Source organism: Mercenaria mercenaria, chromosome 12 (genome assembly GCF_021730395.1).
Source record: "Mercenaria mercenaria strain notata chromosome 12, MADL_Memer_1, whole genome shotgun sequence".
Classification (NCBI taxonomy): Eukaryota; Metazoa; Mollusca; class Bivalvia; order Venerida; family Veneridae; genus Mercenaria; species Mercenaria mercenaria.
This window is the reverse complement of record NC_069372.1, coordinates 48,232,427-48,245,102: the sequence shown is the minus strand read 5'-3', so window position 1 is coordinate 48,245,102 and position 12,676 is coordinate 48,232,427. Positions and strand designations below refer to the sequence as shown.

The window sequence follows — 12,676 nt, the reverse complement described above, 5'->3', positions numbered from 1 at the left end:
ATATTTTATTCGCGACAACTTTTATTCAATACCCTTTCTATACTAAATATTTGCATCATGTTCTCAAACTCATTTCAAAATCTACTTTGTTTTAACTATGTGCAACTTACTATAAACGATTTTTAGCTGTTTCTATATGTTTTCATCATCTATATTTTTAACAGAACGTTGCAAAGGTTGCGTTTTTGTAAATGACCGCTGCCTATTGCCGGATCCTGTTCACTGCCATTTCTACATCGAGTGCGTAAAACAAGGGACATCTGTTCGAGCATTTAGTCGAGAATGTGCACTTGGTTCCTTTTTTGACAGGAAGTCATTTCTTTGTGTAGATCCAAAGAATGCAGACTGCCCAACAGGTAGAGATGGTGTTGCCTAATTTACTATTGCGTATAGATTCCATCTTGTTGACGGAAAATTTGTTTTTGCTATTTCTCAATAAATCAATATTCTTATATACGTAATCATCGTATTTTAAGGATTAGAACAATTAATCCGTCACAGATTCAAAGTGTCATTGTCTATGCAATAAGTATTGATAAAATCAACAAGATCTTTAAACACTGACTTTGTTTTCCACACAAAGATCGCTGCCGGATACCTGGAACAAAATGGTATGCCATACACGGTCACTGTAAGCACTACTGGTCCTGTGGAGCACGTGAAGGTGGAGGCGTTTTCGCGCAGAGCGAGTGCTGCCCGCAAATGGGTGGATTCGTTGAGCCTGTCGGATGTGTTGAGAATCCAAATTGCACAGATACATGTTCGAGTACGATTATAAAGGAAGGTCCAACAGGTATTGTTCTTTCTCAGTCTATTGACACAAGGATTGAAATATTATTACTTAGTAGTTTCTTGATGATATTAAACATTTACCTACTGATACTGATAATGGATCTCTATAGAAGCGTATCCTTTCAAGTCAAATAAAGAAAATGCAATAGCGTAACAGTAGTGGTATAACTGGAAGTAAGCTTATAACCGTTCAGGATTAAATAAAGTGTGAGAAAGTGTCTTTTAGAAATGTATATAATGTTTTTCTTTCTTGAGCTAGTTAACATATTGTGGGTTATGTATCTAATATAGTTGAATATCACACTTTTAATTTGAAATGAACGTTGAATATTTTTCTAAAACTCTATTTCATATGTAGATTCTTTATTTCTTTCATTTTAGTTTGATATATAATAATAAGATAAGCGTCACAGAGACTTTAATTGTCAGTTGTTTCACAAAATGTTTGGCATACTTTTTGTTCTAAGAATTTAAGGTAGAAATAATTTAAGCCAAGCCAAATGATGGCATATACTTTATATTTTTTTTTCAGTTGGTCCAGAATTATTTTCATGAAAAATAAATAGATACAAATACTGGTATTTATGTTTTACATGAGTTTGAAAATTCATTTGTAATATGTTCTTATAGTGACCGTTTGATGCCTATAACTGTGTTTATATACACTAATTTAAAGATTGATATATTTTAACAAAAGTAAGATAAGTGTGGTTTGGGTGAAATGTTGCATTTTTCTTGCAGGGATTGGATAGTAAATAATGTATTAAAGTTAATAAATCTACCTGAGATATATTGACTGATATGATCATTACAAGTAATGTCAATGTAATTCTGGATCGACCTCGACAGAAACAAACATAGTGTGATGTAAAATGACAACAAGACAAGAATTAAAATTTCAGCTTGATTCATCAATTCTGTAACAGTGTTTTCGACCGTTTGTGCTACAATGATGATATGACGCACTATCTGATTCGTTAATATATGTTGTATCTGTTATCATTTGTACATTGTTTATAGTACAATTCGTCTGAATTATTCTGACCAATGACACACAATACTGTTCTGTTAAAATCACACGCAATTTATAAGAACGTGTTTTTTTTAAAATTCTAAAGATGAGAATTGAGAAACAGAACAAATGAAGTCAAAGTTGCAATATTTCAAATGCACAGAATGGATTGTACAGAAATACAATTAAAACTACCCTTTCAAATCAGTTCCCACAAGAAATTTTTAAAGTACTAGAAAGTTTCTTTTGTCAACCTTGAAATGATTCGTTACACTCATATATAATATCAAAAGTGGATTGTCCTTATTTAGCGGGAAATCAAAGAAAAGCATCGTTACGTAATGGATGAATTAAGCTACAAACTGAAGCATTGGGAACGCTTACTTATTCATCAATCCATTCTCAGGCTGCCAACTGCGAAAAACAGCTTCTCCAACAGTATATTTTGACGGAAACGCTAATATTGAGCGTCCCTGCGCACCCGGAACGCTATTCAATGAACGTGCATGCACGTGCGTGCAAGATGTGTCAATTGAACGCAGTGAAACACGGCCCGGAGGTACAGATTTGGATCACGTGTAGATGTACCATTGGAAACTAACCGCACACTTACTGAATATAAAATATTTGGATTATCGTAGCAAATCTTTGCCATTGTCGTGAAGGAAATGCTTATACTTGTAAGACAAATATTCATTTGTCAAAGCTTAATTGCTTTCGCTTACCACTAATTAGCAGTTTGTCCAGGAATATGAAAACCTTGAATTTAGATTTGAAACCAATTTAGGTTTACAAAATATGTTATACGTAAGTGACGATTAGTCAATGGCAAAGGTTTGATAGCAATTTCAACATGCAAAAACTTTGGCCAGTCCTCATTCAACAACACAAAAACAGTATTACCAATTAACCGAGCTTTCCAGTCAGTTAATTTTGAATAATTTAAGAGCAGGTTTGAAGTTTTTGCATTGGCATATTTAGATTTAGACACACAATTTGAAAAACAAACAGCTGACTAATGAGTTACATTTTTCTTTTTGAGGCCTCACCAATTGCACTTGCAGTAACGAAACATCGTGCTCCTGTAGCGGCGCTATGCAAGCTACTGCCAGAGGTATTTGATATGAAATCTAAGACGCTATGTATCTTTGAAAATGCATTCCATGCTTTTTGTGGGACCTTGAATATGGATAGATATAGATTATTGTAGAATTGCACGGCACAATAGGAGGAAAAACAGAACAGTTATGTTTGAATTTTATATATTGCATGGTGCATGTAACAATATTGTTGATCTTTAAATGCTATAAATCGTCATTTTAGGTTTATTATATACTGGTTTTTAATCTCCATGTACTTACAACATTACAAGAGACGTCAGCAAGTTTGAATTATGACGTGCAGTTTCAATCGAGAATGGTGTCAATTACGGCGTCACATGACGTCATTTGTGACGACATTTGTTCGAAGGTCGGTGCGTTGGCAAACTTATCAATGACAAATGATTCAACTTTACTAGGGCTATAAACTAAATTTGTGTTATTTAAATTTAGATACGTGTAGTATGTAATAACAAAATTATTAGTTTTTTCTCTAGGAAATATGCTTTCGTTATTTCGGGAAACATATTATTATTCCGTTTCTTAAGTCAGCGATATTTCCTATTCAGAACGTTCATATTTACCAGTATTTATTTTCAAACAATCTTACCTGCCCTAAGAGAAGACACACGTTCCTTGGTTTACATAATTCAAATTCAGTGTTGTCTTTCAACACCGCTTCAGATGAAAGAAACTGTATGTGCTCGAGGCACGCCATGAGAACAAGTAATACAAATGCTTTTACACGCGAAGAAGATACGTACACTATTACTTTAAATATGGAAAAGGTCAGGATATATTGAAAGATATAGGCAGACATTGAATTTCATAACTGGCTTCGGAACAAAATACTAACAGATTTAAAACTGCTCTTCTCAACACAGCGTTACAAAATACGAGACGTGTAAAGAAGGGCAATACTTTATTATGTTTTTAAATATCTTAGTCTTAATTTATTATTTACACAACTTTTAATCACAGGTAAAATAAAATAATGAAATAAAAAATGAAGATTAAGATATCTAAAAACATAACAATTCATTGCCCACGTCCCGTCTTTAAAATGATTAGTTTTTCTTGACAACTCGATGAAGGACTTAGATACGGAAGCTAGGGTCGCATGGATACAACCTAGAACTTCATGCAAATTCGTATTCTCGTCTATTGTTTTGACATTCTTCTTGGGTCGTTAATGTAGTTGATACGAGTAATGGTTTACGTAACAGCCCGAAAATGTCGAAATCAAATACGGATAAAACGGAACGGAACGGATATCAATGAGTGCCATCTTCAGACAAAAGGCAGAAAGACGTTAATGCTGCGCTAAATGTTTTAATGTTTCTATATAGCATATCGTTAGACGTATAATATTTCGCGTAATTAAAGTTTAATGAAATATCATTCCATCACAAATTGGTAAAAAGTACAAGAACACTATTGGAGAATGTCCAATAAAAAAATTGTCCATTTATTGACAAGTAATTTGACACTATTTACGAAGGACATCTCAATATAAAGCACAATGAATGCCTGAAAGCCATCATCAAGCCTATATCGCTGAAAGAATTTTGAAAGTGTTGTCAATAACGCGTTTAACGCCTTCCTCTTACCCCTTGCTTTAACTGAGTTGTATGACACACAACAGATAGAGAGAGGGAATGTCTTATTCTAAGTCGTTTGCTTCCCCTAACAAATGTTGTGGTTGCAAACCTCGCTTGGGATTTTGAATTCTTTCATGTCATGTGATCACGCCATTAAGTTGGCAAACGAAATGTATATGCTGACATTAAGAGCAACTAGGACTTTTCCCCATCAAAAGTTTGAAAGTAGCCATGTTACCTATAAAAATGTTAAACGCAACAATAAGAAAATGTAGTGAATATACACGGGTATCTAGTTCTAGGGAATGAAGTAGATAGACCCAATAACGAATATAGTAGATATAGTCGTGTATCCATACCCTATGTATTACTGATGCAATTTTAAATTTCAGCAGATCTAATCATAATCAATGTTAGCGTCAAATTCAATTTAATTTAGTTTGATATAATTATAATTACATTAAGCATGTAATACATATTTATAACATCATAATACATTAAATACAACCGAAGGCATTTAATATCATTCCACGTTATGCAACCGTTCAGCATTATACTATTTTTTGCCAAAGAGCATAGACGGTTGTGGCTTTCTAGAAAAGTTTGTTAGTTTCGTATCAAATTGTCATAATATCTAAATTTACACAAGATTTGAATAATTTTCCGATTAGTCTCTGTTAATGAATTAATAAACTTTTGTTTGGTGGGCCAGGATATTTCAATTTTAGGTCTTTATTACCAGCATTCATATCATGGTAAAATATACACTTTAAAGAATATACACAAATTAATTTTACCGTCTGGGCGTAATTTTCAACGATAAAAATATAAGCCTATATAATTTACCATTTGGCTTTATTGCTTGTTTATAATGTCAACTATAAGTGATATCATCAGCATATAAATTGATTGTGGCATTTAATTGAATAAGAACAATGTATAAGTAAATCAAAATGCAAATTAAGAAATATCGACAAGCAATTAAATAGACTGATTGGCATTTTGATATGTCTATATAATTGTAATATTTTAAATGTTAAAGTTAACGTTTCCGTAGGTATATAACCATGGACATAATTGAGTTTATTTAAAACACTTTAAAATTTTGTTTGAAGTTTTGACGCAAAATAGACCGTCTTATTTTGCTGTGTCAACGTTTTCTTTGGTCATAATTTTAAATATTTAATATAGAATTGTCGGAAAAGATGAGGCTTGGCGATTGTCTTTAATAATGCTTAAAGTCAATTTCTATAAATCTGCTGCAAAATATCAAACATTTTTATTCTGTTTCCACAAGTAGAGACAAAACAATATACATGTACATATTAACGTTTAGTACCGCAAAATCAAATCAACAAAATTAATGAAATGATCGCTAATGAACTGTACAAAATGTAATTCACAATTATCAGGTCGAATATACAAAACTTTCAGATACATTACCTTGTTCTTTTCGTAACTTGTTACGTGCGGAAATGCATGCTGCGCTATAACAGAGCGTCATTTCATAAGCCATATTCCACACGCATTTGCATTTTACTCATCTGGTGATTGGTTGTTATATATACTATAACTCTTGCATGCTACTAATATTTGTAATGAAGTGATTAAAATTGTTACATTTGATCTATTGAGCAAACAGCTAAAGTGACAATCTTTAATAACGACTTTTAGATACTTGATGATTTAAGAAATAACATCGTATGACAGACTGTTCTATATCTTTATCTTTTCAATATAACCAATAAAGGTAGTTGTGATTGTATTTAAATAAACTATCAATCAATTGGTAGAGGTTCATGTTTAATTCTTTTTATATCAGCTACATTCTAAAGCCAATAATGGTTAGAAAGTGTACTTCAAAGTTGTTATTTGCTGTAAATTATATTTCAATATTAGCATGTCAGCTTCTGGAATAATAGGGAAATCACTGTCATTTTCTGTAATTCAAATATAATTTAATGATTATGTCCATATTATAAAGTTCCGGTTATGTTCTCAGTCAGTTGTCTCTAGTTGTGAATTTCTTTCTAGCTGAAATGTGGGCATACCCTTTCATTAAGAAGTACTTAGACAAATAAAGGAAGACATATTTCAGGAGCACATATTTCGGAATATATGTATCTCTCTTTTCCAATTGTGAGTGTTATGAAAAATGCACAGTTATAAAAGATAACACAAACTGTATCACTGTGGTGTCACATGTATACACTTACATTTTGTATAAGGCTGTTTTATTCCCCTGTTATGCATGATGTGATGACATAAGATTACGGTGCAGCTGCGTCGGCGTCTCCATTTCGTTACGTTTTGCATTTAAATTGATAACCAATTACCCACTAATGGGAATAAACTGGAACTTCGCAAATGATCTGACATGGACTGTACAGGTTCCATAACTATGATTTGCATTTTTACAAAAGTATGCCCCGATTTCGACTTTTACAAGGCTGTGAAATAGTCGAGTGTTGCTGTCCTCCGACAGCTCGTACTTAATATTATTATAGCTTAATACCTATTCTATATCACTTTTTGAATTATTGTTTTACTGACTCCGATAAGAACCTTTGTTTTCTTTCCATGTTTTTATTGCATATATAAATGTTGGCTTCGTTTTATTATAAATCCCCCTCCTCTGACAAAATATGAATGTCTTAACGTTCGGTCTCTACCTATTCATACACAACCACGAAACGGATTCAAAATTCATTTCAGAAAGAGGACAGTTTTTTCCTTATTTAGACAAGACGTTGATAATAGACTGAAACTGATAATTTTTCCGGGCAACCATATTCCATCCAGTTTAACTATTATATTTTCAAAAAGGTGTTATCAAACTCAATTTTATTTAACTTATAATTGTAACTAATGAAATTAAGGAAATTATGGTGTTAAGGTTTGTTTCATATTAGTACTACACATAGTATGAGACATGTCAATTTATAGGAAGTATTTTGGTGCCGTAAACCAGGATTTATTTCTACTTCACAGTAGCGTCTTGTTTGCCGATGTTGTCCTTAACGTTTGACGGAGGCAGCATGGTCGACTCGTCAAATACAAAGCAACATGTAGGTGTAGATGGTGTATCTGCAACAATGGAAGGAGAAGCCATTTATAACGGAGGCGGAAAACTTGTACTTTGGAGATATGCTAATCTCATGTTCCCTGTCGTTTTTGCAATAAGGTTAGAAATTGTTGTTCTCATTCATGTATCCTTACCAACTTATATATTTATTGCAATATAAGACTAAACACAACATATTTAACACAACATATTTTGAGTGATGAAACTATTACAATTTTGACTATGTTAATCTTTGCCTCATGGACGACGTTTAGCCTGCGGAAAGGTTCGCGAAAATTGCATGTTTTGTTTAGGTATAAGCAATTATCAGTTGGTCAGATGAGTTTTCATTTTATCTATAAGTTAGTTGGGTCTCTTCTTGTATCTTGCTGCAACCTTTCAACATATCTGATAACATGAAATTACTTGTTTTGCGTTGGGGTACGAAACCACCTAAAATTAAATGTGATCAATTTGAGTTAGTTTAGGGCTTTGCTAATTTCCAGAAAAAAAAATATTTCCAATTATTTAGAATTTACTTGAAAAAGCGAAATAGGTCATAACTTCATACTTAATTAATTCAAAACGTTTGGAAATGGCAAATGTATGCAAATACCAATTATTCTGTATGAAGGTTTGTTTGGCAATAATCTATGTCTGCTTCTAATTCTGCGTGTATTTAAATTCGCTGAAATCCAACAGTTTCCACGTCGCAAAACTAACCACTTTATCCATACAGTATTAGAAGTTACGGCTGTTGGTCTGATAACGATGTAATGGTATTCTGTCAAGAAAGATTTGAATGAAGTAAATGCTTATATGTTTAAATATGAAAATACATCATCAGAATGACCACTGTTTTTATTTCTCTCATCCTGTTTCTGTTTGCATTTCTAGGTTTCGGTTTTATAGTACAACGCCATCTCCAAGGAAACAGATTATTTTCTCCAATTGTAACCCCAAAGGTGGTCAGGAGCCATCAATAGAAATAGCTTTAGATACCATGTTTAGCGAAGTTGTCTTTAAAATCAATACGTATAAAGGACCTTCGAAACGATTTACTATAATATACCAGGTAATCCATCAATTGCCAAACATCATCTGTCGCTCACACTTCGTAACTGACACTAATGAATACATATGAACTTCCACCGTATGCCAAAACTGATCCAATTAAAATATCCTAATTGCTTTGTCTGAGTACGTTCCGTAATAGCGCATTGAATTTAATCAGATGAGATGCAAAGTGGAAAAACCCTACCCACTTCTGCCATCTTTGCAACAAAGTAAATGAATTCAGAAGCTCTTAAAACTTGGCTTTTGATTCAGTCAATTAAAACATCCTGACATCTTATTTAAAGACTAATGTAAAACTAAAAAAAAAATACGTTTTAACTATCATATTTCATGGGGAGAAATTACAAAATTTTATGAAATCAATCATCATTTATGTATGCTAGGGATCTTACACTACGTAATCACGATTCTTTTTCCCTAAGTAAATGTCGAACAGAATATACTACAGGAGAAAAATGTTGCTTAAATGTAACGAACCACCATTAATTGTTTAAAATCCAACAAATCCAACATGACATTGTAAAAAATTTGACATTTTTATCTTTCTCTTTTTTCACAGCCAAGTAAGTGGACGAATGTCGATTTCATTTATGATGGAGAGAGAATAGTGGGCTCTGTCGACAGAAGGGCAAGAAATATTTTTGCTGGCGGTTTGTATACTTATGTTTTATATAATAGATTGCCAGTGACATATTTAATATAACAACCGTTTCACTCATCTTTCCAGGCCCTTTAGGCAAATCTCAATATCACTAGTTCTGTTATAGCAGAGACTTCAGACGTTTCAGTAATGTCGCTAAAGTTTGTGAAAAACGGTTTCAGTAATGTCGGTAAAGTTTGTGAAGGTGTTGTATTTAAATTTGCTTTACAAAATCTGGTTGATGTTTGGCTAATAGGTTTTTACTCACAAAAAGGACAAAGTATTTACTGTTTTTGCTTAACTAAACAAGTAGCATAAAATCCAAAGTCAAATCCTGAAACCGGAATTTCTAATGAGACATTGCTTGTTACAGGTACATTTGTAAACAACGTGTTTTCCTCCAATTTGCCGCTCTAAGCTTTTGTATTGCTCTATGGTTTGATTCTACTTTTTCTGGCATTTAAGACATACACTAGTGGTCAGCTTCGATCAGCATCAGTCAAATAAATTCTTTGTTTCAGGTGGTATTGAGACTCGGCCAAATCCAATTGGAATAGGAAGCTGTAGTGGGAAAGACGGGTTTAAAGGTTTACTTGACGATGTAAGCAAAGTTTTTTATATATATATTTAGGCATATAAACGCTTGGTAAGTACTCAAATCACTTCTGTTGTTATTGACGCGGTATCTATAATGCATGGTTATTCATCTGAGACGGTCTCATAATTTACGGTTTGATATAGATATCCAACGTATAATCGGAAGGATGCACTTTTCTAATTTCCGAATGGTACATGATTCATTTAAATGCTATTGTTATGAGCAGTTATGTTTGACAAAACACGTTTGAGAGGTTTCAAAAGTTATTTATATCTCGTCAAAATTGAATACAAATAATATGTATCATTGTCGCAACCTTTAAATGTAAATCCTTTAGAATAAATACATTTTGCAATTATTCAAATGCATATTTAATAGCACTGCGTTCTTCAAATGTGATGTTTTTCTTTTGGATTTTGCCCTTGTGATTTACTAAGGTAGATTATCAATAACACTACCTAAGGCAAATGACTTTTAAAAGGGTCTTCTTGATTTCTCTTCAACGGGGTTGGTAGGTAGATCAGGAATTCTTTATTCAAACTAATCTGTGATGTTTTGTAGGAAACATTCTGAACAGACATATATAATATGTTGTAAAATCTGGAAGTTGTATTTTTGCGGCAAAAAAAATCTTCGAACATAATAAATTATACAATTTTGTTATTTTAAAGACATATCAGTCAAAAAGATTCTTCTGTTGTTAAGCAACTGATAAAATCTGTAGCTATTAGAAGTATCTGTAACATACATTAAGTCGTTTCATTCTTTGCTTTTGAAAAAGAGGTAACTCGATTTGTTTTGCAGCCTGAAATAGTTAAGGTCATAAAGAAGTGAATAACAAGCTGCATGAACAATTATATTTGCCGCGATTACGGTTTAACCTGATGTTTCAAGCATATTTGTTTTTCATTTTTACGACACTATGACAGCCGTCCCTTACCTTACCAAGCGATTTGTATAATACAGTTAGATTATATAAAAACATGTTTCCATTTATATTGTAATTCATTCGTTTTGTAGTTATCGGAAGAATAAATAATAATTCATGCATATATTTTGATAGGTGTTTCATTTGTATAATTTCAGATATCCATTTACGAAGAGTGCATTCCGGATGAAATGTATGGAATATTTATGTCGGTATTAGAATGAGAACAGTGACATTACATAAACCGATCAGGGAATTACCACACATCTGACATTCCATTTTCCTTTTGACAAATATGCAAAACATTTTGCAGTTATCGACAGTCCTGTGCTTGTACTATCACGACAGTTTTTACTTTTATTATCCTCCATTCCAAAGTCTCCCTGTGTTACAGAAGAGGCCCGCCCGTCTTAGACAACTTAAAGGGAGGACAGAACTTCAAATCAATGTGCCGCGAGTTCAAGTTTAATCCAAACTTGTTCTGGCACTTTATCTAGTAACACTTTGTCTAGCTTGACCGATCATCGGATATTACTGACATTTTTTATGAAAAGTTTTGTTAACCAAATCTTTACTTGTGCTCTATGAAAATTGACATGTAGATGCAAGGCATCATCGTATATAATAAACGGCGTTCAACCAAATCAATATTTATACGCAACTTATCAACGTTTTTAAACCAACGTACTCTGCGAAGAGACGAGAACCCAAAATTTATACTCCTGTACTCGATGAAACGATTATAAACCAAATTTATACGCAAAATCGTATACAGCGGAAATACTAAATGAAACAGGCCAATAACTTATTCAAAAATTTAGCTCAACGGGTTATCTTTTACAATTGAAATACCCTATGATTCCTCAATGGATTCTGAGATCTACTGAAAAGTTTTTGAAACGTCGTGAAACTCAAGAAACAATGAGATTATATTTAAACCCCAAAAATAATGCTTGATAAAAAAATTCTTACTCTATATCTGGATATTGTAATTTATTTGTTCATCATTATATTTATGTTATTCCATTATAACCATTTTCGAGAAGCGGCCTGATTTCTTTTGTATAATGCTGCAAGATATATCATGGTATGAGAACTCTATTTCTTTTACTTTGATATTTTTCTCATGCATGGCATTCCAAAATATCTGAATTAGGTTTAAGAATTATACCTTGACTTACGCGGCTCTTATAACCATTGTATGTTGTCGAAAACACTGTATTATATTATGTTGTCTACAAAAATATAGTATATTAAAAATGTACTGATCAAAACAGCTAAACTGCCGTTCGCTATTTTGTCAATATCTTTAAAAATACTGAATGTACTTTTTTAATTGAGCGTACAAATTTGATCAGCGTGCTTAAATTACATATAGCAAAATTTCAAAAATATTACGTTACCCTAAGATTTAATTTTATCCGTTTTACTACCACACCTTACTTGTAGAAAAAGTCACAAAATACACAAAATAAAAGTAGTGTATTAGAAAACGAGAACACGTTCATTTTTACTAGATAATATTGTTGTCCTTATATTAAACGCTCTTTTTCGATAAGGCACAACAAGGGCGTTATTTTGTTTTTATTTTCCTCCCTCATAACGTTTTCCATAGACGTTTTAGTGTATTTTGGTTGTTTTTCGGCAATGGGTTGATGTGGTAAAATTGGTAATATTTTTCATTTGAACCTAAACCGTTGATAAATATGTTTTATCCCTTAGGCTAAAATTTTTTGCAAGTTTTCATAATTTCATTAACAGAACTGCTTGTCCAACTCGTTAACATTAATATTTCGTCTTGACATACTGTGTCACTTTTACGACTTTTTAATATTTTAATGTTAAAATAGTAACGACTAATTTG

The 12,676-nt window shown here is 32.5% G+C and overlaps 1 protein-coding gene across 3 annotated transcripts in view; it reads left to right on the top strand.

The window, feature by feature from the left end:
- LOC123533672 (uncharacterized) overlaps nt 1–11,076 on the top strand; it is a 38,452-nt gene extending 27,376 nt beyond the window's left edge. Inside the window, exons 5-12 of one of the 3 annotated variants that reach the window (XM_045315426.2) lie at nt 165–356; nt 584–793; nt 2,847–2,918; nt 7,497–7,689; nt 8,467–8,644; nt 9,206–9,296; nt 9,808–9,887; nt 10,971–11,076. In XM_045315426.2, the coding sequence (XP_045171361.2) occupies nt 165–356; nt 584–793; nt 2,847–2,918; nt 7,497–7,689; nt 8,467–8,644; nt 9,206–9,296; nt 9,808–9,887; nt 10,971–11,036 (1,082 nt within the window). In that variant the 3' untranslated portion in view covers nt 11,037–11,076. Of the gene's footprint in view, nt 1–164; nt 357–583; nt 794–2,210; nt 2,364–2,846; nt 2,919–7,496; nt 7,690–8,466; nt 8,645–9,205; nt 9,297–9,807; nt 9,888–10,970 lie in introns of all 3 variants that reach the window. The other 2 variants (XM_045315425.2, XM_045315427.2) reach the window with 2 other exon arrangements.
- Nucleotides 11,077–12,676: the final 1,600 nt, after the last annotated feature.